Source organism: Cricetulus griseus, chromosome 4, assembly GCF_003668045.3.
Source record: "Cricetulus griseus strain 17A/GY chromosome 4, alternate assembly CriGri-PICRH-1.0, whole genome shotgun sequence".
NCBI classification, from domain to species: domain Eukaryota; kingdom Metazoa; phylum Chordata; class Mammalia; order Rodentia; family Cricetidae; genus Cricetulus; species Cricetulus griseus.
Genome location: NC_048597.1, coordinates 133,294,040 through 133,321,896, shown reverse-complemented (window position 1 = coordinate 133,321,896; position 27,857 = coordinate 133,294,040). Strand labels below are relative to the sequence as shown.

At 40.6% G+C, this 27,857-nt stretch overlaps 1 protein-coding gene across 4 annotated transcripts; it reads left to right on the top strand.

Moving 5' to 3' along the window:
• The first annotated feature begins 2 nt into the window (after positions 1–2).
• LOC100766207 (zinc finger protein 26) lies at positions 3–27,857 on the top strand. 4 transcript variants are annotated; one of them, XM_027411421.2, is made up of 11 exons: positions 3–132; positions 864–941; positions 13,357–13,509; positions 13,958–14,046; positions 14,604–14,712; positions 16,448–16,528; positions 17,946–18,031; positions 18,744–18,870; positions 20,048–20,131; positions 20,837–20,919; positions 21,786–27,857. In XM_027411421.2, the coding sequence occupies exons 3-11, from the start codon at positions 13,485–13,487 to the stop codon at positions 24,042–24,044; spliced, it is 2,943 nt and encodes a 980-aa protein (XP_027267222.1). In that variant the 5' UTR covers positions 3–132; positions 864–941; positions 13,357–13,484; the 3' UTR covers positions 24,045–27,857. The 4 variants fall into 4 exon arrangements, with proteins under 4 accessions (XP_027267222.1, XP_027267220.1, XP_035299373.1 ...); XM_027411419.2 differs by having other exon boundaries at positions 60–195; XM_027411420.2 differs by having other exon boundaries at positions 62–195; positions 867–941.

The following is a 27,857-nucleotide window of genomic DNA, read 5'->3' as shown; positions in this document are numbered from 1 at the left end:
TTTGACCCGGTTTTTAACCCCCGCTTCGGAATCAGTCCGCACGCAGCAGGGCCAGGGAACCCACGTTTCTATTTAGGAAGGATTCCGACTCGGCAAGCGGAAGTGAGCCGCGGCTCGTCTCCGTCTCTTCCGGTGTGGCTTCGCGCGGCCCTGTCCTCTTTTCTCCCCGGTGGCGGGCCGGCCGCACGGGCTCTGGTGAGGCCGGGGGAGGGCATGGGCGGCGGCGGCGGCAGGGAGTGAGGCCCGGGCGTGCCCTCCGCGGGGATCCGCGCGTCCCTGGCTGCTCGTCTCGCCGCGCCGCTTCTCAGAGGCTCGGGCCCAACAGCCCTGCGGCCCCGGCCGGGGCCATTTCGCATAGTTGTGCCTCGCTCTTCCCTGGCTCTCCCCAGGCTCCCCCCCCCCTGTACTCTGCTGTACTCTCCTCAAGGGCTCAACCCCAGGCCCCCCCCAGGCTCCCCCCCCCCGTACTCTTCCCCAGGCTCCCCCCACTCTCCCCCAGGCTCAACCCCAGGCTCCTCCCCCCACTTCCCCAGGCTCCCCAGGCTCAACCCAGCTCCACCCCTCCCGTACTCTTTCCCCAGGCTCAACCCCAGGCTCCCCCCATTCTCCCCAGGCTCAACCAGGCTTCCACACCCCCCCCCCCCCGTACTCTTCCCCCAGGCTCAACCCCAGGCTCCCCCCCACTCTCCTCCAGGCTCAACCCCAGGCTCCTCCCCCCCCCCCCCCCGTTCTCTCCCCCAGGCTCTTCCCCTTGCTCTCCTCTAGGCTCAACCCCAGGCTCAACCCCAGGCTCTCCCCTTTGCTCTCCCCCATGTAGACCTTGCTGCCTCGGACGCCTGTAAGGCAACCTTATGCTTTTTCAGCAGGAAAAGGATTTCCGCCGTTGGAGTCCGGTTTGGCTACCCATCGTCCCATGGACCTGACCATCCTGGCGCTTGCTGGTGAGTGGTGGGTGGAATTTGATGTACTGGAAAAGTCCAGGGGTGAGGAGCTTCTTTTTCGTGGCCTCTTTCCCTTGTCTTTCTAGCCCGTCTATCAACGATTAGATTTTAGCGTCCTTCCTTTTTGGAAACAGACACATCCCATGAGCTCAGTTTATTGCATTTTTTTTTTTTTTAACCTATCATGCATCATTTTGGCATGCTACATTTAGGCAAACAGAGGAAAATTTAAATGTTGAGGTTGTGTATGTTGGTGTGTTGTGTAGACCACAAATCATCCCTTACCCCTTCACTTCGTCCTAACAATAAAGTGTTCATAAGTGAAAAGCAGGGAACTCGGCACAAAGGGGTGGCCTGTAGAAAACTGGAATCTGGGGCTGGAGAGATGGCTTACTGGTTAATCGCTCACATGTGGGCACTGCCAGGGGACCCTGATTTGGTTCCCAGCTCTCATGTTAGTGGCTCATAAAACTGACTCCAGCTCTGAGGGGGATGGGTAGACCAGGCACTTTCACTCATGTGGTACACATTAACATATACACATAATGTATAAATAACTGGAACCATATTAAGGAGTGGATGAGGCTTTATTTTTCTAAAAGAGCATATTTGAACTTAATTATTTTCTCTTTGGGGCATGTTTCAGTATAACTTAAATCACTGTTGTGTTAAATTACAGGAAAACAGTGGGTTTCATTATATGTTTATACAGGCACATTGTGTATTTGATCTTGCCTCTCTTGCCTCTTCCCGTCTTCCCTTTTGCCAGATAGTCCCTCATGTAGGTCTTTCTTTATAAACAAAGTTTATTGGGGCTGCTTTAGAATCCTTGTCGCTCTTGCAGATGACCTGGGTTTGATTCCCAACACCCATAAGGTGGCTCACAACCATCTGTAATTCCAGTTCCAGAGGATTAGACACCCTCTTTTGACCTGTGGGGGGCACTAGCCACATGCAGGCAAAACACTAAAATGAATATCTATCTACCTACCTATCTATCTATCTATCTATCTATCTATCTATCTATATCTTTTTAAAAAGAGGTGTGTGTGCGCGTGCACATGTGTGTATACATGTGTGTATGTATACACGTATGTATGTATGTATGTATGTATGTATGTATGTCTTTCCATAGAGGCCAGAAGTGGGTGAATTATTGATCACCTGAAGCTGGACTTACAGGTAGTCATGAGCCACCTGTTGTTCATGCTGCAAACAACTCTGTCCCTCCGAAAGAGCAGCAAACACTTAACTATTCTGTATCTCTAGCCTCTACTGTTTAAAAATTTCTTTTATTATCACTGTTAAACACATTTACTTTATATGTATGGGTATTTTGTCTGATAGTAGGTCTGTGCACCTTTTGAGTTGAATGTCCATGGAGGCCAGAAAGAGGGTATCAGATCCTGTGTAACTGGAGTTACAGATTGTCATGAGCTTCTGTGTGGGTGCTGGGAATGAATCGTGGTCTTCTGGAAGAGCAGCCAGTGTTCTTAATTTCTGAGTCAGCTCTCCAGCCCTATTATGATCATTTTATTTTTCATTTTTTGAGACGAGGTCAATAGTCCAGGCTAGCCTAGCCTAGAATTCACTGGATAACCCAGTGCAATCTTGCTTCAGCCTCCGTAGTGCTTGGATTACTAGCATGCATGAGCCACTGTGCAGAAACCCAGATGTTAAACTATTTGAACTTTAAGGTCTACTTCCTTTGGATTTATTCTATGAAAGTCACAGTAGTAACTTAGCTGATGAGAGTTGATGGGTTAGTCCTACCCACTGAGACTGAGGAAGAAGATAGCTTGAGCCCTTGAGATCTGGACTAGCTGTGACAACAGAGTGAGATCCAACAAGAAAAATTGTCAAAGTATGATTAGTGGAAACAGCTGAGGAAGCCTAGATAAACTGAGTCACAGTGGGAGTGGTCATACCTGCTATAGGCCCTGAGAACCAGAATTGTGTTAGCCCAGAATAATTTAAAAATGACCACACTGGCCAGGCATGGTGGTGCATGCCTTTAATCCCAGTACTCTGGAGGCAGAGGCAAGCAGGTCTCTGAGTTCAAGGCCAGCGTGGTCTACAAAGTGAGTTCCAGGACAGCCAGAGCTACACAGAGAAACACTGTCTTGAAAAACCAAACCAAACCACTCCTGGTCCTGTACTGATCCTAAGCAATGGAAAGGACAGTGAGGGAAGTTGGGTCCTAAGCCGTTTGGTCACGCCATTGTGCAAACCAGGCTTGGAGTGATTATTTACAACATGTCAGATAGTCTAGAAACTTAGAAACTTATTGGCAATCAAATGGCTGTCAGCCTCATTTAGTGAATATCTAATTCAGAAAAGTTACAGTGAAGATCTGCCTGCCTCTGCCTCCAAAGTGCTAGGATTAAAGGCGTGTACCTCTATGCTTTTATACAACTTTATGCCTGGCCAAAGATGAAATCTTGGGGTCAGGGAGAAGAGGGTGATAACAAAGGGCTGGTGCTTTAAATGATTAAATTAAATCAGTTTGTTTATTACTGTTTTTTAAAATATTTCAAATTTACTTTTGATGTAAAATCTTTAGAATGACTCAATAGGTGGCTAAAGTATTTTTTCTTTTTCATTTGGCTTTCTACTTGACAAGGTTCTGGTGGTCTTCATGGCCCCATGAGAGGCTAGACATCTAACCAGTTGGTAGAACATTTGCCTACTGTGTGCAAGGTCTCTGGGCTCTATTCCCATTACCACAAAGCAAAGAAGAGTATGCTTGGCAAATGCTGCAGCATGTGGTTTCTGTTGCTCCATTTGTAGGCCTCAGCTTAGGGCTGGGGTTGTAGAGAAGTATATATAAGGGAAGGTAGCAGTTATGAGGATAGCTGACTCTAGGGGCACCATTGCTAATGAGTTGGTATTATCTCACTGGAGAAGCAGGTGCTTCTCTTGCTTGGCCTCTAATCTCTGATTCAGTGAATAATCTCCTCTTAGTTGGTCATTCTAATTACCTCATATCTATTTTACCGCTTCTGCTTTGCCACTAACAAGTCAGTCAACTTAAGTAAGACCCGAAGGCTGTAGCCAGTTTTGCTGTAACCAGAACTGGGGAGTGGTAATAACTTTGCCTGTTGACTGACTGTGCCTCTAGGTATGTCCAGCATGTACCTTGAAGGTATATGTAATGCTCCCCACCACAACATTATAAACTTAGAACATGAGATCTTAATTTTTGTAATTCAGTTATGTGAGTCCCAAGTGTGAGCTTTGTAGTGACAATGTTGCTGTGTTGCAATGTCAAAAAGTTGAACAGGTTTGTAGACTTTCTAGGTCCTTTCATTTTAGGGAGGGGAGTTTCCAAGTCATTCGATTGAGTATAGGCAGCATTGCATAGCATCATGGCTCAGATGTAATCCAGGAAGACAGAGTCACCTGGTGTTACCTTTGTGGAAGGAACATTTGGAAAGACAAGAATAGCCTAGATACATTTTATTGTGCTTTGTGGGATCCATGCAGGGTCTTGGCATTAGGTTGTATTTTCCTCTGTTGTGAAGAGTAGGCTGTCTGGATTCTGAAGGCTGTGAACTCTAGTCCTACCTGAGACAGGAGAATTACATCTGATAATCTGGTCAAGTGAGGTACAACAATGTATGTGAGATGGCTAGAGCATTTTATATAGTAGTTAGAGATCCTTGAAATGGGTGAGTTGCCTTTGAGGACTCATGGAAGATCTGTTGAGCAGCAAAGGGACTTTTTAAGGTCTTCATTAAGGTCCATGGGCATTTTTGACTTTCAGGCTTTTTTGCTGGGGCTGTGGATTGAGAATTAGGATTGCTTTAATTTTTGTCCATTTTTCTTTTATTTCTCTTAAGATAGGGTCTTATATAGACCAGGCTGCCTTAAACTCTTAAAGAATTATTTTATGAGTGTTTGCTCTGCATATATATGTATGCCTGTTATCCTCAGAGACCTGAAGAGGGTGTTGAATCAGTATCCTAGAGTGTATGCTGGGAACAAGCAAGTGCTCCTAACCAACAAGCCATCTTTTCAGCCCTGACCTTGAACTCATAAGATCCTACCCCATATCTAAGTGCTAAGTTTACATGTGTGTACCTTTGGCCTTCAGTTTTAATAGTGGTTAGGAGGATGTAGTATATGTTATGTTTTTCTGTAATAAGATGAAGAACAGTGGCTATATAGTAAACATGAAGGGGAACAGGTTTTAAGTAGGCTCCTGCTGAGCTTCTTATAATATCAGTACTCATTGTCCTACAATATTCCCCACATATGCTATAATATAGAAAATAATGCATTAAAATTTGTTCCTATTATTTAAATTTGACTTTGCACATGGAACTCTGGATCTTTTTTTTTTTAATTTTTTTTTATTAGTTCAAATTAGGAACAAGCTTGTTCCACATGTCAATCCCTTCTCCCTCTCCCTCTCCCTCCCCTCACCCCCATCCCTCCTCCCACCCCCACCTACCCCCACCCCATCCACCTTCCACTCCTCAGGCATGGTAGGGCCCTCATCGGGAGCTCCGCTAAGTCCACCACATCATCCCGGGCTGGGTCTGGGCCCTTCCCCATGGGTCCAGGGCAAGAGAGCATCCCTTCACATGTGGTGGGCTCTCAAAGTCCCTTCTTACACCAGGGAAAAATACTAATCCACTACCAGGGGCTCCCTGGAGTGCAGAGGCCTCCTCATTGACATCCATGTTCAGGGGTCTGGATCAGTCCCATACTGGCCTCCCGGACAGCATCTGGGGTCGATGTGCTCCCCTTTGTTCAGGCCAGCTGTTTTTGTGGGTTTCTCCAACTTGGTACCGACCCCTTCGATCTTCATTCCTCCCTCTCTTCAACTAAGGGACTCTGGATCTTAATCAGAATAGTTACTTGTAAGGCTGGTTATATGGTTCAGTGCTTGCCTAGCATCCATGAATCCCTGGTTTTTGTCCCAGCACTGAAAAAAAAATGACTCAAAGGCCATATAGGGCCTTTAAGAATTAAATGTTATATAAGATGTAGCATAGGGGTAACTATTCATTGTTTCCCAGTTTGATCAGTCTTTGTTGTCTGTTCTAAATCTCAAACAATTCTCATGATGAATTTTGATAGTTTTCATGCTGTTCATTGAGATCCCCCTATCCAGCAGTTAGTATTAGAATGACTAATTCTATGAAGTCAACAGCTAGAAGATATTTTGCTCTTTGATATTGGCTAACATTTTATTCATTGCCTGCTTCAAGAGCTTCTCAGAAACATTGTGGCTGAAACTCAAAAAGGATTCAATTTACCTCTTGAGGGTGCTCTGGGGTCCCTGAAAAACTTTTTTTAAAAACCATGCATAGCCTTTGTAACATCCTAATTGTATATACTCCTTTCTTCAAAAACACAGGTATGATACAGTATTGATAGCATTCTTTACCAGGGACATTCAGTGGTTACTTTTAGTGATATATAAGTCTTAAAGTCTTTCAATCCTTTTCAGGATTCTCATGAATGTTTTGATTATCTGAAGAAATGTTACTAATAGAATGAATACATATATGCACATGTGTGCTCACACATACAAACTCATAGGCTGGCATAGGATGTAGTCTGGGTAGTCCACCGATGGCTGTCTTGGGATAGAAAGGCTGAGAATCCAGTAGTTCAGCCATTCCACAAGGCATGTCTCTGCAGTCTCAATCTGGTGCTAGAGCCCACGAGATTCCTGGATACTTAGTGGTTTTCAGTCTACATTGGGATCCTGAAAAACTGAGTTCAGTACTGGCCACAGCAACAGGATAGATGAACTTGCCAGTGAGAGTGAGGGCAAGCAGACAGAAAGCATTTTTCTTCTTCTCTATCCACCAGAAGGTGTGGCTTAGGTTTAGGGCGTGTCTCTTTCAAATAATCTGATTTAGAAAAGCTATCACAGGAGTGCCCAACTTCTTGGGTTTTAGTAGATTCATATGTAGTCAAGCTGACAACCAAAATTAGACATCACAAGTCCATGTCTTTCATAATCACATCTCCTTAAATTATGCTTAATTTCCAAATAAAAGCAAAAAGCAAGTTCATAATTTCACCTTACATGATACAACACTTTCATATACAATCACAAATGCATTATATAATTTTGGATCGGTGGCAAGGTCCATTGAGGAATGCTTAAGTCTTTTAAATATGGTAATGTAGATTTGCAATACTTAACCACTGATACTATCTCAATTGGTGTTACATTACCAATAAAGAAATAGAGGAAAGAAGTTGCAAATATTACCTTAATATATATAAACTTACTTTTAACAAAGCAGGGCAGAAACACTTATGTCAGTTACTGTTGTCTACCTGCCTCCATGCTCAGCAGGCACCTCAGCAAATCTTCTTTTTTTTTGGAGGAGTGACCCATAACTTCATCTCTGAAGATGACCCTTTGTTCCCCTGCCTGAATTGGGGTGTTGTTGTTTCCCATTGACTTTAATCATAGGACATATTTTCCTATTGGGTCTCTAGGGGGCTAGTGAGCAGAACCATTCCCATTTTGTCTTAGTTTAGGTATCTTTTACTATCATAAAACACCGTGACCAAGAGTAGCTTGGGAAGGAAAGGGTTTATTTCTTCTTAAACTTTCAAGTAATAGCCCACCATTGAGGGAAATCAAGGCAGGTAGACTGACCTTGTTGATGTGTCATTGGGGACAGGCTTTGAGGTTTCAAAAGCCTTCACCAGTCCCAGTTAGCCCTCTTTGTCCCCTACTTGCAGATAAGGATGTAAGTTCTCAGCTCCAGTGCCATGCCTGTCTACTCTGCTGTTTCCATATTCCCTCATCATGGACACGACTGTCTACAGCTGTGAATCTCAAGTTAAACGTTTTCTTTTATAAGTTGCTTTGATGAGGGTATTTTGTCACAGCAACAGAGAAGTAGCTAAGACAGTGACAGTGACCAAGGCAATGTATAAAAGGAAGGGTTTCTTTGGGCTTGCAGTCCATCACTGTCATGGTGGGAAAGTATGGCAGCAGGCAGACATGGTAAGTTATTGGAGCAGCAGACTGAGAACTCAAATCTTAAGCCACATGTGTAAAGCAGAGAGACTGAACTGGGAATGGTGTGGCTTTTGAAATCTCAGATCCCTTTCTGAAATCCTCCAGCAAGGCCAGATCTCCCAAACCTCCTCAAACAGTGCTACCAACTGGGGACCAAGTATTCAACCCATCTGAACTTCTGGGGGACATTCTTATTCAAACCGATACATGGAGGGAACATGTTCTACATTTACAAAGTTTATGTGCATGTTGAAATCAAAAGGAACTTAGTTTTAGAGGCATGTCTGGACCTTGTTCTTCCTCTTTTCATTCCTTTGGTACTGGAGAGCATCTCTTATTGAGGTTTGTGGCTACTTCAGGAATTAACTGAGAGAACCATAGTGGGACTTCATGAGACACAGATGGCACTGCTGAGTACCATATGTGATACAAGTCTGTGCAATGTCGTTACTTTTCATCCCTTAGTCAGAATGTCCCTAGTAAAGGGTAAAGACTCAACAAATAGTTTATACCTGGTGAAACTTGAAGCAATCATTTTAGTCCTCATTACGCTGAGCAACAAATTCTCACATTTTCTAATGTATTATAAATTACTGAATCATTGCTTAAGATTTTTCTCTATTAGGAAATGAAAAAAAAATCCAAAGGTGCCTTTATTCATATAGATGACCAAAGTGGTGGGGGAGGGGTGGGTCAAAGGGAGAACCTCACATGATTTTATACACACACACACACACACACACACACACACACACACACACACACACCCACTCTCCCGCATTTACTTAGTATGTGTGTGTGCGTGTGCGCCTTACCACGAGTTTGGAGGCCTGGGGACAACTTTTGGAAATCTGCTTGTCTGGATACAACTTATGGGGATTGTTTTCCCCTACAGCTGTGAGGGGGGGTGGGGAGTGGATAACCAAGGATTAAATTTAGTCCATCAGGCTCTCCAGTGAGTACCTCTACCCAATGAGCCATTTTACCAGCTCCCACATACTTAAAATTTTTTTTTTTTTTTTAAATTGATTCTTTGGGAATTTTCTACCATGCACCCCAATCCCACCTATTTCCTGGTCTCTCCATATCTGTCCCTCCACAAGGAAAACTTAAAAAGAAGAAATAAAACAAAACAAAAGCAAGCAAGCAAACAAAATGACACTTTGCTCCTTTTCTTTTCTGCTTCTCCATCATCTCTTTATTCTCCTCAGTGGCACTGGGAGCTGCTGTGTATTGTGCAGTAGACTCTTTTGTCCAAACAGCTTTACTTGCAAAATGCTTGTTGTGTAATGTGTTGTTGGTCAGGTTCAAGGCCTCTGACTTCTGGTACACCATTTACACTGGACCCTAACTGAAACTCCTTTCAAATATCCTGCTGTTGCCCTGAGTCATGTAGGTCCTGTGGCTATGGTTCTGTAGGTCATAATAGGGCCTACATGTTTGTTTGTTTTTTTTCTTTAATGAATTTATTTTGTTACTTTTTTGAGAATTTTGTACATTTTTTTTTCCCCCAAGACAGTTTTTCTGTGTAGCCCTGGCTGTCCTGGAACTTGCTCTGTAGACCATGCTGGCCTCTGCCTCCAGAATGCTGGGATTAAAAGTGTATGCCACCACTACCATGCTAGTTCTTTTTTTAAGGCTTTCAGGTGTGTTACTAAGTTGCTAATATGAGATCTGTCTGTCTGTATCTCATTGAGGCAATGTCTCTTTGAGTAGTCCTGAAACTTGCTGTGTAGACCAGGATGTCATTGAATTCTCCGTTTTATTTTGATTTGGCTTTTAGTACTGTGCACTGTGTCTTAGAACTGCCTCCTTTGTGTTCCATGGATTTGGGTATGTTGTGTCTTCATTTCATTCTATTCTATTTACTTCTGTCTTTTCCTATTTTTTTTTTTTCATTCATTATTGAGTTGTTTGGTTTCCATGAGTTTGTAAGTTTTTTTGTTGTTGATATCTTCTTTAATCCATGGTGGTTAGAACAAGGTATTGTTTCAAGTTTCTTTTTTCTATATCTGTTGTCAATTTTTGTGGAGAAAGGTTTGCGAACTGCTGAGAAGAAATTCCATCCTTTTGTGTGTTTGAGTGAATTCTTTGCAGATATCTGCTAGGTCCATTTGAATTATGATATTATTTAACCCCAGCACTTTAGTTTTCATCTGAATGACCTTTATTGATGAGAATAGGTATGGAAATTACCCACTATCACTATGTGAGGGTCAATATGTGATTTTAACTGTAGTAGTGTTTCCTGAACTTGGGTTCCCGTGTGTTTGGTGTATAAATTGTTTAGAATTGTAATATCCTCTGGGATTTTTCCTTTGATGAGTATGTAGTGCTCTTCACTGTCTCTTCTGATGAGTTTTGGTTTGAAGTCTGTGATGTCAGGTATTAAAGTGTGCATGCTTCTTGGGTTCACTTGTTTGGAATACATTTTTCTATCCTTTACCCTGAGGTCTGTCCTTGATGGGTGTGTTTCTTTGATGCAGCAGGGGGATAGTTCCTGTTTTCCCATCTAATTTATTAGTCTGTTATTGGGAAATTGAGAGAATTAATGCCAAGAGTTATAATTGAGCACTGTTTATTGATTCCTGTTGTTTTTGTGTGTCCCCCTTCCCTTGACTTATTGGTCATTTATAAGGTGACTGTTAACCTGCATATCCTAATTATAGCCTTAATTGTAATTCTTGGCTTGAGGTGGTGGCGCGGCGCACGCTTTTAATCCCAACTCTCAGGAGGCAGAGGCAGGCAGATCTCTGTGAGTTCGAGACTAGCCTGGTCTATAGAGTGAGTTGCAGGACAGGTTCCAAAGCTACAGAGAAACCCTGTCTCGAAAAAAAAAAAAAAAAAAAAACCAACAAACAAATAAAGTTCTTGAATTGAAGCTCTTTTAGTACCAAAGTAAAACTTAAAATCATAAATGGCAGCCTGTAGAGAGACTGAGAATCTTGTTTTGTTCCTTTTTATAGTGTATCTTTATAGAATATCACAGTTCCTTGTATGACTCAGTTTATCTAAATAGCTAATGCTAAACAAAGTCAGCAAAGAGGCCAGATATAAATTTTTCAGGCCAGTTTCTGTTAGTCTGGATACACCTTAGGTAAGGAGAGATACTATATAGGCTCTTGCCAAACTGCTTAGGCCATTGTCTTGCTACAGTGTAAATAAGATAGGACTATTTGAGATTTTGGTGCTCATAGCTGTGGTCCCAACTCCTTAGATTCTTATCTCCTTCCCCATATTTAAATTTTTTCTTATATCCCTTTCCGTCCTAGTGCACCCTGTTTCTTGAGCCTGTTATTCTTTATCTAGAATAATACAGCTGTCTGCCATCGTAGTCTGTCCAAAACTCTGGTCAGATCTTATCTCATGACTGTTAAGTCTGAGTCATGAGCCTAGCAGAGACCACCAGGAGTCCGAGTTTGTATGAAAAAGCAAAGAGCCTTTATTAGAAGCTCAAGCTTGGGTCCTGTGTCCGATCCAGTGCAGCAGTTGGATCAGGGAGAGCATTGAGCTCAGCTATGGCAGGGTTTTTAAGGAGTAAATGATGAGGTGAGGGTAGGGGGAATTCTGGATTTTGGTGGGGGTTGAACTCCTCCTGATTGGGTAGGAGTGGGATAAAAGAAGTCTTGTTAAACAGGGATTGGTATTGGTGTTGTTGCAAGGAAATTGACAACCTATATAAAGTTAGGTAAGCTATTCTTAATGTTCTAGAGCATCTAATACTTGTTTGTCTTAATTCTGATTGGTCCCTGCAGGGTACAGTTTGTGTTTTTCCTGGTTATTGTAAGAGTGAGGCCTAGTCCCAGTGTTGTTAGTCTGCAGTCTGTAACGGCTGCTGCACTAATGTTAAATTAGGCCTCTTCAATGAGATCAAACATCTGCTGGTCTTTTTTAAGTCATATTTTTAATCAGAAGATCCAACTAGGGTTGCCAGTCACTGATAGTGACTGTCAGGTTGACTTCAAAACCTTGCCAGAGGCAAATAGCCCTAAGCCAGAGGGCCTGGGCTGAATTTCTCCCCCCTCCCCTCTCTCCTCCTCCCTGTCCCTGTCCCCGTCCTGTCTCTCGCTTCCTTTATGGACTTTTCCTACTTGGTTCAGCATTATCCATCTTAGCTCTTTTAAATGGATTTCTCAGGCTTACTCCACTGCGTCCTGAGCTGGTGTATTCTATTAGCTCAGGTATTGTATCTGTCCAAAGCACTCTTTTTAAAGTGAAAACTAGAATTGGTAAAATTACTAGAAGAATCTTTGCATATATCAGCCACTGATGCTTGCAGACTCAATGAACACATTCAAGGACTAGCATTTTGGTTTAACGCATGACATTATTCTGAGATAAAGCTGACATCCAGAAGACATATTATTTAGCCATTTCTTTTAAAAAGGGATGAGTTATTAAATACAGTTAGCTAAAACCTCATTCATGTTGCCTTGATGGAGGAATAAAAGTGATTACATTTTATTTTTTTAAATTTATTTATTTATTTTTATTACATATACAGTGTTCTGTCTGCATGTTTGCATGCAGGCCACAAGAGGGCACCCGATCTCATTATAGATGGTTATAAGCCATCATGTGGTTGCTGGGAATTGAACTCAGGATCTCTGGAAGAGCTGTCAGTGCTGTTAACCATTGAGCCATCTCTCCAGCCCCCAGAATGCTATATTTTAAGTAACTTATATGCTTACTTTCCTGAATCCTTTGTATGGTGCTTATTGTGGAGTATAATAATCATGTAAAATGACATTTTAGGGATAGTCAGATTAATGTCCCTATTCTCTCTTCCTCTCTACTTTGTAGTTGAACAGTTATTTATTTCGAGTGTATAGATTGCTTTGTTATATAGTGATTATAATATTTTCTGTCAAGGAGTGTTCAAATAATTAAATGCAATGATTATTTTATGTGAGCATATTTTTTATATATACACACATAAATACATTTATAAAAAGGTTCTAGTGTAACTTAGAGTACTGTGTTAGTTGCTTTCCTGTTGCTGTGACAGGAAACCCTGACCAAAGCCACTCCAGGAAGAGAGAGTTTATTTTAGCCTATGGCTCCTGAGGGCAGAGTTCATCGGTGGGGAAGGTGAGACATGGCGCAGGGCCCCAAGGAGACAGAGCACATTCCCATCTGCACAGGCAAGGGTCCACCTCCTACAGATGCCAGAACTTTTCTGAGCATAACTTCCATACTGGAACCAGCATTCAGATGCATGAGCCTATGGAGGACATTTCTTCTTCAAATCACAACAAATGCAGAAAACTTCCTCAGCCAGTCAGTGCAGGTGCTGCTAATGAACCCGTATCATGAGGTGTGCATTGTTAGTGCTTTTCATGATCTCACCTGCAGAGCTGATGTATGCTGTTTGATGACTGCTAAGTGTTGCTTTTTGATTGATGTCAATAGGAATCTAAATCCTGAAGATTAAAGAGAAATGAATATTGTCATTTTCTGCCTTGATGCTTAAGTTTCCCTGATGTGTCCTTGGAGTCACAGAAGAATTTGATTATATATTTTACCACCAGACTCAAAAGATGGACATTACCAGTTTGTCCTGTGGTAAGTCCTGTTTCTACTGTTTTTGAGAGAATCTGTTATAGGTCTCTCCTGCACAGTGTAGAGCCAGAGGTCTGCCAGTCTGTTACGGAGTGCTGAGGTAGTCCAAAGAGGGCTGTTTTATATATCAGCCCTCTAGTATGTGCTTGGGAACAGGCACTGATAATCCATTACTGATTTTGTCATTATAGGCAAATTCAGAGTTGTATTTCTCAGAACTTAACATTTCCTTGGCTTTAAAGTAAAACTAATGTACTTTTCTTGATTGGTAAGACAGTTCACCATTGTGTCTTCCTGCTGTAAAAAATGCTGTGTAGGCTATTAGAATTATATTTGCAAAATTATCTAAGTGAACTCACTTATGTATTAATTGCAAACTGATGAATTTCCATCCTCACAATGAATGTGGGCTTTTTGGCAGCTCTGGATTTTTTATCTTTTTTTTTTTCAGGAAGTCTGCTTTTGGGGGACCAAGTCTGTAGTCAAGAAGAGACAGAGGGAGAGAGCACATTGGTTGGTTTCCTGAAAAACTGTAATAAGGTATGAAGAAGTTCCACAAACTGACCTCATTGCATATAGAGGTATACAGCTTTCCATGCAGACCAGCTTGTCTCCAGGGATTATCAGAGGGAATAAAGCCCCTGACAAACACTAATTGCCATGGGAGGAGAGCTTTTTCACACTGTTGTAATATTGTGTTGTTATAGTCTTGGCCCTGGGGAGCCAAATGTCAGTTTGTTTTTACAGTGCTCTGAAAAATAATAAGAAAGCAAAAGTATTTTCTCAAAGACTTTGTTTTTCATATTTGCCCCATTTATACAGTATGTCCAGGAGTATTATTGAAAAGACCAAAGATGAGAGAGCTCAGTGTGTGGTGAGGTGAAAATCGATGAAATGTGTCATTCGAGCCCCTCGGTAGAATAGATGGGCAGTGTGAGTGAGTACAGACAAGTCTAGTCTAGGGCCATCATGGGAGAACCTGAAGCGCTCTTTAGGCATTGGGTTCCCCATCCCTATTCTCCTGAGAGGACTGGTGGGGATATTAACTGGGTTGAAACAAGTGTGTATGGGTGGTTGAGGATTTGGTGCCCTTTCAGGATGAGGCTGTGGATTTCACTCAAGAGGAGTGGGCTACAAAGGATCCACCTCAGAACGACATACCTAGTGACGTGACAGCGGAGAACTGTAAAAACCCGGCCTCTGTAGGTACGTTGGTAGTTATTCTCACATGACATGCTTCATATAGAGCAGGGACATAATATGTACTTAGTGTGTTTAGGACCTTTGTCAAATCCAGTGAGATAACAGTAATAGCAGATTCTCTTCTAATACATTTAAACTTATGATATTAGTTTTCTGGGGGATGTATAGCAAGCTTCAGTGCCTCATAAATGTTTTATGTGTGCTTCATTACTGAACTGCATGCCTAGCACATTGTAGGTTTTTTTTCCTTAAGAATTTGGGTGGTGATGAAAGTGCTCCTTTAATCCCAGCTCTTGGGTGGGGGGGGCAGAGGCAGTCAGATCTCTTGATATTGAGGCCAGCCTGGTTTACAGAGTGAGTTCCAGTACAACCCAGGGCTACTTAGAGGAACCCTGTCTAGAAAAACAAAAACAAAAGATTTATATTTATTTATTGATTCAAGTGTGTGAGTGCAGGTGCGTATGTGGCATTCAGAGGACAGCTTGCAGGGAGTCAGTTCTCTGCTCCCAGCTTGTGGGAGGAACGCTCATTCTCATTTCTGCCACTATACTTGTGACCAGTTCTCCTGTTTCTGCCTCTCATCTCACTATAGGAGTGCTGGGGCTAGGATCACTGATGTATGCCATTGCATCTGACTTTTTAATATATGGTGTCCTGGTTTGCTTCCTGTTGCTGTAATAAATCACTGAGTAAATAAGCAACTTGGGGAAGAAAAGGTTTATTTGGCTTACAGGTTATAGTTTATCATCAAAGGAAGCCAATGCAGGAGCCTGTGGGCAGACCTTAAAACAAAAACCATGAAAGAACACTATCTTACTCCCTTTGGCTTGCTCATCTGTTTTCTTATACAGACCTGGCTTTTTTGTATCAATTAGCAATCAAATAAACATGCCCACAGGCTAATCTGATGGAAGTAATTCTTGAGTTGAGGTGCCCTCTTCCCAAGTGTGATGTTGTCAGTCAAGATGCGGATTTTGCATATTGAATTAAAGTTGTCAGCGTTATGTGGGAAATATTTTTTACCTGATGAACTATCTTGATGGCCCACTGTGGTGGTTCTTAAAATGTGTATCACCTGGTCTGTTGAAATATATATTCCTGGACTGGAGAGCTGGCTCAGAGGTTAAGAGCACTGACTGCTTTTCCAGAGGTCCTGAGTTCAAGTCCTAGCAACCACATGGTGGCTCTCAGCCATCTATAATGAGATCTGGTGCCCTCCTCTGGTGTCTAGGCATACATAGATGCAGAATTCTATACACATAATTAATCTTTTTTTAAAAAAAGAAATGTATGTTCTTGTTTCTACCTTTGATAAGTTGAATAGCGCTTTCTAGATAGTGTTCTGTTTGTCTTATGACTTTATCTGAATTAGATGAACTATGATATTTACAAGTTAAAATGGTTTACTTTATTATTTAGCAAGTAATTATTTATTTGTTATTAAAATGCTAGAGCTTCAGCAACACGAGTATGAAATTGATTTGTATTTCAGTAGTCAGAGATCCTTGGGATCATGTAACACTTTGTCTTTTTAGTCCTCTTGAAATGATTGCTGCTTTTATTAGAATTGTAGACCAAAGCTGGGTTTGATTGTGCATGCCTGTATTCCCAGTAGGTTTGCAAGTTTGAGGGCCTAATCTGGGCTATATGATAGCCTGTATTGGGGGAAAATGTATTATAGGCCTGAATCATAGAAAAGTTTGTCATCTTCCATTAATGCAACTTTGTTTATGTATAGGATGTCAGACACTTACCAAACCCAATGCTTTGACTTGCTTGAAAGAAGAATTGGTGACCACACAGAGAGGAGGAGTTCAAGGTGAATGATTTTGGAGAACAGCTTTGACCGGTGGCATATATACATCATCAACTCTCCTGTTCTTTTTGTCTCTCCAAAAATTCTATGATCTCATGAGATAGCATTTTATGTTTCAAGTTCATTATCTTTTGCTTTTTTTGTTTGTTTGTTTGGTTTGGTTTTTTGAGTTACTGTATGTTCCTGACTGGCCTGAAACTTGCTTTGTACACCAGCCTGGCCTTGAACTCAGAGATTCATTTGCCTCTGCTTGCCTTCTGGAGTACCAAGCTCATTGTTTTATATACTTTTCTTTCTTTCTTCCTCTTTTTTTGCCATTTAAAAAAATTTTTAATTACATCCCCCTACCTCCTTCCAGCCTCCCTTGCCTCCTCCACAGCCCACCCCCAGTCCACTCTTCCTCACAGGTAGGGGCTCCCATGTGGAGTCCACCTAGTCTGGCACAATAGGTTGGGGCGGGGCCAGGCCCCTCTCCCATTCATTAAGACTGAGCATGGCATCCCCCTATGGGGAGTGGGCTCCAACAAGCTAGCTGATGTATCAGGTTTGTATCATGGTCCTACTGGCAGGGCCCCTCAGCTTGTCCAAGCTTCACAACTCTCTGCCACATATGGAGGGCCTAGTTTGGTCCCCTGTAGTCTTCTATTAGCTGTCAGTCTAGAGTCCATGATTTTCCACGAATTTGGTTCAGGTGTCTCTGTAGATTTCTCCATCATGATCTTGACCTCCCTTGCTCATATGTTCCCTCCTCCCTCTTTTTGACTGGATTCCTGGAACTTGGCCTGGTTCTTGGTTATGGATCTCTGTGTCTGCTTCCATCAATTACTGTATGAAAGCTCTATGATGATAGGATATTCATCAGTCTGATTACAGGGGTAGGGCAGTTCGCTACTATTGCTATGAGTCTTAGCTGAGGTCTTCCTTCTGGATTCTTGGGAGTTACCCTAGCACCAGGTCTCTCCCTAAGCCCATAGTGGCTCTCTCTATTAAGATACCCCTTTCATTGCTCTTCTGCTGCATTGCTCCCTGCCCAGGCCATCTCATTCTCTCCTGTTCTCAATCCCCCCCACCCCCCCATAGTAAAAGTCTCAATTATATATCCTGAGATTTTCCTCAAATGCTTCTCCCTCCCTCCCTCCTTCTCTCCCTCCCTCCCTCTCTCCCTCCCTTTTCTTCACTTCTCTAGCCTTAGATTCGTGCGTGCTGGGATTGCAGGTATGCATCACCACACTCTGCTATACTTTCATGGTATTTCTTCCTTTTCCTCATTTTTGTTTTATTACCATGTATTACTTTTGACAATATTTAACAGATTTTCCTCTTACAAGGTTTATTTAGAAAACCATGGAGCCATTTTTAACTCCTTTGCTATACTGTTCTATTATTGAACTCTAATCTTATTTTGTGGGTTTAATTCCAGAAGTGGAAAAACAACTACACACCAAAGATTTAGCACTAGAGCAGGATATTTTGACAAGACATAACTTTATGGAGACACAGCAAGTGGTAAGTTCAAGAAAAAGTAAATTTTCTATTTTATGTACTTAGCCAAGAATGACATTTTTTTTTTTTTTTAATAAAAAGGACATGAAGAGAAATGTGTTTCTTGGTAGAAGGTGTATTAAGGGGATTCAAAGTTAATATGAAACTGTCCAAGAAGACATTTTCTCATAGGTAGACATGCCCTTACAGCAAAACAAAACAGCAAACCAAAAATCCATGCCATAACTGAATCCCTGGTAGAATTTTTCCCAAAGGCACATGTCTTATTTAGGTGAGCGATTACTCTGAAAATTATCTCAATATTTTAGTAATCATGTGTTGACTTTTGTTATTGGTTAAATACCTACATTTTATGTGTTCTAGCAAACGATAAAGATGGAAATTTGCACTTTTAAAGAAGTAAATTCACTTATAACTACATAACAAATTTGAAATGTGTTTGAGAGTGTGTTACAACATAGGGGAATGGGATGAATAAAGTTCTCTTTATGGTTGTGGTGGTGTAAGTTTATTTTTAATGGGTGCTGAAATCCATGAGTATAGAAGGTATACAGATTGAATGTGGGTAGAGAGATGTTCTAGAAATACTGAGACTTGAGATAGATTATGGGGACCTTAGACTCCTTTATAGGTATGGATGTTACTTCCTCATTCTCTAGTGAGCATAGGTGATATTTATTACTGTGCTCAAGCTGGCATTTATGTGATGGTTCAGGATGCAGTAACCTTTGAAGATGTGACTGTGGACTTTACCCAGGAAGAGTGGACTTCACTGGATCCAATTCAGAGAAGCCTCTACCGAGATGTGATGCTGGAGAACTACCAGAACCTGGCCACAGTAGGTGAGACTGCCAGCATTTGTTCTAGCTTCATAAGATAACAGAAACAGTGCTCTAGAATGTGATGTCAGCTCAGAGAACAGTGGGAAATAGCAGATTGAATCCCTTCCTTAATGTAATTGTTCCATCATGGTAGTGCTCAACTAAATGGTGGTTTGTATCATCACTTATTATACGAATAGTGTTATTTATTTTGAGATTCTTTCTCCGTTTGATTTGTTTTTGTTTTATGGCAGGGTTCTTACTCTATAGCTCGACTGACTGAGCTCTTAGCATTCTTCTGTCTCAGTCTTCTGAGAGCTGGGATTACAGATGTGCACTATCACACCTGGCATTGTTTTTTGTTTTTCGAGACAGGGTTTCTCTATATTGTTTTGGAGCCTTTCCTGGTACTCGCTGGCCTTGAGCTCACAGAGATCTGCCTTCCTCTGCCTCCTGAGTGCTGGGATTAAAGGCATGCACCACCAACGCCTGGCTTCCTGGCATTGTTCTTAACAATGTTTATGAATCTGTTTCTAAAGACAAGGACTAGTGCTATCATTTTTTTTCTATATAAGAATGAAGGCCTGTGGCTGGGTATGTTTCTTTGTGGTAGAGTGCTTGTTTAGATGTATGAGGCCTTCGGTTTGATCTGCATCTCTGGGGAGTGGGGGTGGTAGCGACTTTATAACACTTGCATTACTTATACTAAGTCTTATTGGAAGAAATCGTTTAGTGTATTTTATTTTATATTTTTTAAAGATAGAATTTTTACTAATAATGAAGACATAGGAATATTGCATGCCATTAATATAAATATTATTGGCAGTAGTGGGGATTAAATTTAGGACCTTGTACAGTCTAGGCAGGTGCTCAGCTGTTTGTTTTTTGGTTTCTTGAGACAGGACTTATTATTTAGCCCTGTAGCTCTGACTGGCCCGAAAGTCTTGATTCTCTTACCTTGTCAGTGCTGAGATTTCATGTATCCATCAATAGACTTTGTCCTCACTGGTGTTTTTGAAAATGTGCATTTAGTTATGAATGTGGATTTGAGGGCTCACAGAAAACTTCTAGTCACCAATGGCATAAATATTTGTATTCTGAGCTGTTAATAATTTTCAGTATTTCTTGAGAAATGTGGTTTTCTATCCCTGGGGAGTTTATATGAGACTTTTCTGTTGATGTATCTGTCTCTGTTTAGGAGGTCAGTTGTTCAAACCTAGCCTGATCTCTTGGTTGGAGCAGAAAGTAGAGTTGACAGTAACAGAGCAAGAAATTCTCCAAGGTTAGTATTTGTTGAAAACATTTTCTTGTCATTGTCAAGTTCCATATGTTCAGATGTATGTCTAGAGAACTGTTAGAAGACCACCTTGATTTTGAAGACTGAGGTCTTTGGAACACCATTTAATTTTAATAGACAAAGCTAATATATAATATCTGTGATGCGCCTTTTTCCCCCTTTCTCTGATTATTCACCATCCCATTTAATTTTGCTAGAATAACTTGTTAATTATTACAGCTCAGACACCATATTCTATGCTTGTCAAATTTTACACTTAGGAGCTCTAATCTGTTTGCTTTGTTGTTTAATGTGTGTTTTTTTAATTTTTTTTTTTTTTTTGAGACAGTTTCTTTGTGTAGCCTTAGCTGTCTCCTGGAACTTATTCTGTAGACCAGGCTGGCCTCGAACCCACAGAGATCCACCTGCCTCTGCCTCCCAAGTTCTGGGATTAATAAAGGGGTATACCACCACTGCCCAGCTTGTTTAATGTGTTTTAATATGAGAAAAAAAAGTTAAGTGAAGTTCTGGCCTGGAACTCACCTTTATACACCAGACTGGCCTTGAACTCACAGAGATTTGCTTGCCTCTGCCTCCTAAAGGTGTGCACCACCACACTTGGCCACATGAAGTGAGTTTTTGGCTGTTTTAAAAAAATTAACCTTCATTTGTTGTTTAAATTCTTATATATGGTTTCTGGTTTCACTTTAGAATGGGAAATGCACCTTAAGACAAAAGGGACAGCACTTCAGCGGGATATAGTCTGGTCAGACATGTCAAATGGAACACAACTGGTAAGACTCACAGAAATGAAATTTTCTTTTCTTTTATGTTTATAGGTGCTATGCCTGCACATACGTCTGTGTATCCTGTGCATTTCAGTGCCCTTGGAGAACAGGCTAGGGCATCTGATTCCCAGGAACTGGAGTTACAGACAATTTGAGCTGCCATGTGGGCATGTGGGTGCTGGGAAACTAACTTGGGTCCTTTGGAAGAGCAGCAAGTACTTTTTAACCCGGAGCCAGCTCTCCAGCCCTAGAATATTTCCTTTTTTTTTTTTTTTTTTTTTTTTTTAAGCATTTTTATTTGAGAATATCTTATATAATGTATTTTGATAATAGTCAACTCCCACTTTTCTTCCTAAATCCTCCAAGATCCACTTCCACTATTCTACCCCAACTCTATATCCTTTATTAGGATAAATAATCTATCAGTTTGAATTTGTGCTAACCAAACCACTCCTTGGTGCATGTAGGGCTATTCACTGGAGCATGGTTGACCTACCATGGGGGAACAAGGATATTTTTTGTTGTCCAAGTTCAGGGACGATTAGGAATTCACTAGTAAAAATTATACAAATGAAAGATATTTGATAGAGATAGCTACTACAGGCAAGGGAGCTCTTTTCTCTCCCCCCTTTTCTTGCTTTTTTCTTTCTTATTATCTTTTTTTCTTGACTCCTTTTATCAGAGAGGGTCTCACTGTCACTCAAGTAACCTTCACTTGTGATTTTTGCTTCAACCTACAGAGTGTTGGGATTGCAGTAGTAAACTAACATACTCAGCATAAATTAGTTTAGTGTGTCAGAATTCCCACAAGTATACATTTCCTATACAAGCCTGAAAAACCCTTTAATCATCTTTTTACTCTTTATCGATAGGGAAGAGAACACAATGGAGGGGTGCTTGGTGATTCTATACAAGTTGGAACAGTTACCAGTGAAGATTCATGCCCTCAGATTCACATTAGTACTCCAAATACAGAGAACACTTTAGAGTGTAATTTGTATGGAAAAGACTTTCTGCCACTTAAAGAAACTTCTACTGAAGATAACACTTTTCAGCTGAACCAGTGTGTAAAACCATTCACTTTGACTTCAGATGTTTCCCAGAAAATGTCCACTTTGGAAGAATCCTTTGAATGCAGTGACTGTGGGAAAACTTTCCTTAATCAGTTAGTACTTCAGGCACATAGTGCTTCTCATGGTGAAAAGGATCTCCACAAATCAGAGCAGTGTGCGCAAGCTTTTACTCATCCTACAAGCCATGATGAGCATGTTGTAATTCCCACTGAAAAAAAATACTATGAATGTAAGAAATGTGAAAAAATCTTTACACATCCTATCTACCTTAATATCCATATGCAAAGCCACACTGTGGAGAAACCCTATGACTGTAAGGAATGTGGGAAAGCCTTCACAGAGCGTTCAAGCTTAATTGTACATCTACGACAACACACTCGAGAGAAGTCTTATGAATGCAAGGAATGTGGGAAAACCTTTATTCAACCCTCACGTCTTACAGAACATATGAGAAGTCATACAGGAGAGAAACCGTATCAGTGTGACCAGTGTGGGAATGCCTTTGCATCTTCTTCTTACCTTACTACACATTTGAGGACTCATACTGGAGAGAAGCCCTTTGAGTGTAACATATGTGGGAAGGCTTTTACACGTTCCTCTTACCTGCTAGGTCACATACGAACTCACACAGGAGAAAAACCCTATGAATGTAAAGTATGTGGGAAAGCGTTCAGTGGCCGTTCGTGGCTTACGATACACTTACGAAAGCATACTGGAGAGAGGCCCTATCCATGTACAGAATGTGAGAAAGCCTTCACCAGCTTTGCTCAACTAACTGAACATATAAAAACTCACACTGGTGAGAAGCCCTTTCGGTGTAAGGTATGTGCAAGGACCTTTAGAAATTCCTCATGCCTTAAAACCCACTTTCGAATTCACACTGGAATAAAACCATATAAATGTAATTTTTGTGGAAAAGACTTCACTGCACGTTCAGGCCTTACTAAGCATGTGCTAATTCACAATGGTGAGAAGCCCTATGAGTGTAAGGAATGTGGGAAAGCCTTCAGTACATCCTCTGGCCTTGTGGAACACATAAGAATTCACACAGGAGAGAAGCCCTTTGAATGCTATCAGTGTGGGAAAGCCTTGGCTCACTCTTCATCTCTTGTTGGACATTTAAGAACTCACACTGGAGAAAAACCCTTCGAGTGTAATCAGTGTGACAAAACATTTACACGATCTTCTTATCTTCGTATTCATATGCGAACTCACACGGGGGAGAAACCATATGAATGTAAAGAGTGTGGGAAGACTTTCCCTGAGCGCTCATGCCTTACTAAACACATAAGAACACATACTGGGGAAAGGCCCTATGAATGTAAGGAATGTGGGAAAGGCTTTATTAGTTTTGCTCAACTTACTGTGCACATAAAAACTCACAGTTCCGAGAGACCTTTTCAGTGTAAGGTGTGCACAAAATCCTTTAGAAACTCCTCATCCCTTGAGACTCACTTTCGAATTCACACTGGAGTAAAACCCTATAAATGCACTTACTGTGGGAAAGACTTCACTGCTCGTTCAGGCCTTACTATACATTTACGAAATCATACTGGGGAGAAGTCCTATGCATGCCAAGAATGTGGAAAAGCCTTTAGCACTTCCTCAGGACTTATTGCACATATAAGAAGTCACAAAGGGGAGAAACCCTTTGAATGTGACCACTGTGGGAAAGCTTTTGCTTCTTCCTCTTATCTTAATGTGCATTTGAAAATTCACACTGGAGAAAAGCCCTTTCAGTGTACAGTATGTGGGAAAACATTTACATGTTCTTCTTACCTTCCCGTTCACATGCGAACTCACACTGGAGAGAAGCCTTTTCAGTGTATAATATGTGGAAAGTCATTTTTATGGTCCTCATACCTTCGAGTTCACATGCGAATTCACACTGGAGAGAAACCCTATGTATGTCAGTACTGTGGGAAAGCCTTTACAGAACACTCAGGCCTTAATAAACATTTACGGAAACACACAGGAGAGAAACCGTATGAATATAAGGAGTGTGCTTCCGCTGATGCTAAAGAACATGAAAATCCCCACTGGGGGGAAAACCTTTGAATGTAAGGAAATGAGAAAATTGTTCTGGAAGCCCTTGATCTACAAGTCTTATTAATAAGCAATGTATAAAAGCATTCAGTTGTCACTATTTACTGTAAAAACAACTAACTCTGAGGATACTCTTGAGTTTAAGGATCATGGGAGAGATCAAGATCTCACAATATATGAACTCGGTCAAGGTTTGTGGTATAGGAAATGAAAACCTTTTGTGTTTCCATATGTGTTAACGCAACACATGTAGAAATGTCATCGATCTTAAGTTGTTCTGTTTACTTGTGATCTCACAGTAGAGAAAAGTCTTCTGAAATAACTTTTATGTATATGTGTTTACAGACTGAACACAAACTTTGTGTAATAGGGGATTTGCTTCAATGTTTCGGATGGCAACATGGATTTCCTGGGTGCTTCTTGATGAACTTTTAATATTTCTATATTTGTGTATTTTTATGACTTCAATTATAAATTTCTAAATTCCATTGTAGGTTTTCCTTTTTAAAGTATTCCTGTTTGCTATAATTGAGAACTATTGTTTATATCTAGTGTCTAGTATATGTTCCATGTCCATGTTTGCTATAATTGAGAACTATTGTTTATATCTAGTGTCTAGTATATGAACACAAATTTCCATCTGCTCACTACTTGTTATTTGTTGTGCCCTCTGCACTGTCTGCTCTCCTCCCCTTTGTCTTTTTTTAGAGTCAGTCTCACTTTGTGACCTAGACTAATATGAAAATCCTGTAGCCTAGAGTGTGTCGCACTCATGGCCGTCCTGGCTCAGTCTCTTGAGTGCTGAGATTGCAGGTATGAGGCATCATGCCTAGCTCTTTCCACTGTCTTCAGTATGTGCTTTACTAGCGCTGGAATCACCGAGTGTTTTCATAGTGTTCAAGTACTTAACATAAGTAGGTTTGGATCTGACCAATACACCTCCTTTCTTTTGAGTTCCCAGTCTCCAGTATCAGTTATCCCATTCTCTGATTGGAGTTCAGCTTTTCTTTAGACTCTACTTGTTATATCATGTAGTATCTCTATTAACTTTACTAGGGTTTTTAATTTTCTTGTGGCAGGGTCTTTCTTTGTAGCTCAAACTGACACCAAACTCTCAAACTTTCTGCCTCAGACTTTAGTGCTGGAGTTTCAGTCATGTATCACCATGCCTAGCTGTTTATATGGCTTCTGTCAGTTAATGTTATGTTCTCAAGGTAGAGCTGTATTATAGTCAGTTATTTTAAGGCATTTCATTATCTTTTGATATGTCTGTGGATACTTAGTTTCCATACCTTGGTTGTTGGGAGTATTGCTGCATTGAATGTGAGTGTAGCTGCCTCTTTAAATTAGTGATCTTACATCCTCAGATACAGTCTCCACAGTGGGTTTGTTATAGTAATGATAGATAGATGTACTTTTAATTCAGTATGTCTATACTATTCTGTAATGACTATCAATTTATGCTCCCAGTGATGTACCTAGTCTTTTTATTGCTTATCTTTTTACTTTTTTCTTTCTGTGGGCCATTTTAAAATGTAAGATGGTATCTTCATAGTTTTCATTTGCATTTTTCTAATCTATAAGCCATTTGTATGTCTTTGCTAAAATATTAATTTCAGCTACTAGTTTTTAAATCAATGTATGTGTTTTGCTGTGACATTACCTGAGTCACTATGTTTGGGACATAGACCCATTGTAATATACATAGCTTGCAGATACTTTTCTATTGGTGTACATGCCTTTTCAGATTTGTGTTCTGTTCTGCTTTGCAAGATCTTCAGTTTGATGTTGCCCTAATTCTTTATATTTGCTTTTTATGCCTGTGCTTCTCATGCCAGCTTCAAATTCTTTGGTGTGTCAGGAAGCATTCTTTTTGGAGTTGTGTTACAGTTTTAGATTTTATTTTCAGGGTTTTGTTTGTTGAAGGTGATCTCACTATGTAATCTAAAGTGGCATGGAACTCACTGTGTAGACCAGGCTGGCCTTAAACTTATAGCAATATTTCTTCCCCAGGCCTCCTGAGTGCTGAGATTTTGGGTATGAATCAGCTTACCCAACTTAACTATATTTCTTTTGATATTATTTAATTTTATTTCCTTTTTTCCTTGACCTCCAATTTTACACACACACACACACACACACACACACACACACACACACACACACGCACGCACGCACAGTTAATAATGGTGCACTTATTTTGCTTGCATATCCATTTTGCCAGTTTGTTTAGCAGTCCTTTTTATGCTATAATTTTGTTGGAAATTTGGTTTTAAGCATTTGCGTTTTGGTGCTAAGAATGCGAGGCATGTGCTCTACCCTCAAGCTATAGTTTTAAAGTCATTGTTGAAATTATTTTCACTGTATAAGGGTTTTGTTTTGTCTTTTTTTTTTTTGAGACAGGGTTTCTCTGTGTAGCTTTCATTCTCCTGGAACTCACTATGTATTCCAGGCTGGCCTTGAACTCAACAGACATTCCCCCTGCCTCTGCCTCCTAAGTATTGGGATGGCATTCACCATCACTGCTGGGTTTGTGTAAGATTTTTTGTTGTAGTTCATTTTGTTTTGTTTTTGAGAGATAGTCTCTCTGTGTAGCTCTAGTTGGCCTGAAACCTGCTAAGTAGACCAGGTTAGCCTCAAACTCACAGAGGTCTCTTTGTTTTCCAGAGTGCTGAGATTAAAGTTATGTGCCATTATGCCTGTAAGTTTATATCTAAACTATTTTGCTATGTTTTCTGTATCAATACTGTACTATTTGATTACTGCCTATATAATTTTTTTTTTTTTAATTCCTTGAGGCAAGGTCTCATGGAGCTTAGACTGGCTTCAAATATTAACTAAATGGTCAAGAATGACCTTGGACTTCTGATCTTGCCTCTACCTCCCCAGTGGTAGGATTACAGGCATGCACCACCACACTCATTGTTTGTTTGTTTTTATTTTATTTTATTTTATTTTTTTTGGTGCAGTGCTTGGGTATCAAACTTGGGACTTCGTTCATGTTAAGTGAATACTCTTACCAACTGAGCTTCATCTCCACCCCTGTAATACCTTGTTAAACCTAAATTTTTTGTTTTTATTTAAGTGTTTGGGCTAAATTGAAAGGTTTTGATTCCTTATTACTTGGGAAGTTTTTCATAAGCCTGTGAAAAATGTTGTTGGAATTGTTAATGTGATGGCAATAAATTACAAAGCACTTTGGGTAGGATGGGCATTTTAACAGTGGTAATTCTTTCAATGTTTATAGTCTTGCCATTTGTTTATAGTCTTGTTCATAGTGGTTTAGATTTTTCTCTGTTTTACTTTATTCTCTATCATTTTATGCAATTTTATGGGGGGTTTAATATTTTTGCTTTTTAAATTTGTAGTGTGTAAAGACACTTTATTGATTTGAAAAATCATTGAACTTTTATGAGTTTCTTCAAATTTTTTTTTTTTCACCGATTAATTTTCTGTATTGACACCCTGTCACCTGAAACAAGTTTCTTTCCTTGGGTGACTTTTTTCTTTTCTTATCCTAATTGCTCCAGTTAGGCTTTTCCCAGTATTTTCTGAATAGAAGAAGGAAAGGTAGGTATGCCGGTCTTTGACAAGTTTGAGCTTTGTAACACTGAGTGATAACTTTATCTGTTCTTCATGTGCTGCCATTATAATTAAGTACATATCTATCTAATTTATTGACTTGTTACCATCCTGTGTTGTTACATGTTTCTGTATGTTTTCTGCAGTGTGGTCTTTCGTTCATTGTGTTTATTCAGTGCATCACATTTACTTATTTGCATAGACTGTCTTTGCATCCCTCTGATAAACTCATTCCTAATCACA

What these genes read in the sequence shown, in the direction of transcription:
- LOC100766207 (XM_027411421.2), top strand. Translation starts at nt 13,485, where the DNA reads ATGGACATTACCAGTTTGTCCTGTG. An exon ending in TTATGGAGACACAGCAAGTG is followed by an intron (nt 18,032 to 18,743) that starts GTAAGTTCAAGA and finishes GTGATGGTTCAG; the next exon opens with GATGCAGTAACCTTTGAAGA. An exon ending in CCAGAACCTGGCCACAGTAG is followed by an intron (nt 18,871 to 20,047) that starts GTGAGACTGCCA and finishes GTCTCTGTTTAG; the next exon opens with GAGGTCAGTTGTTCAAACCT.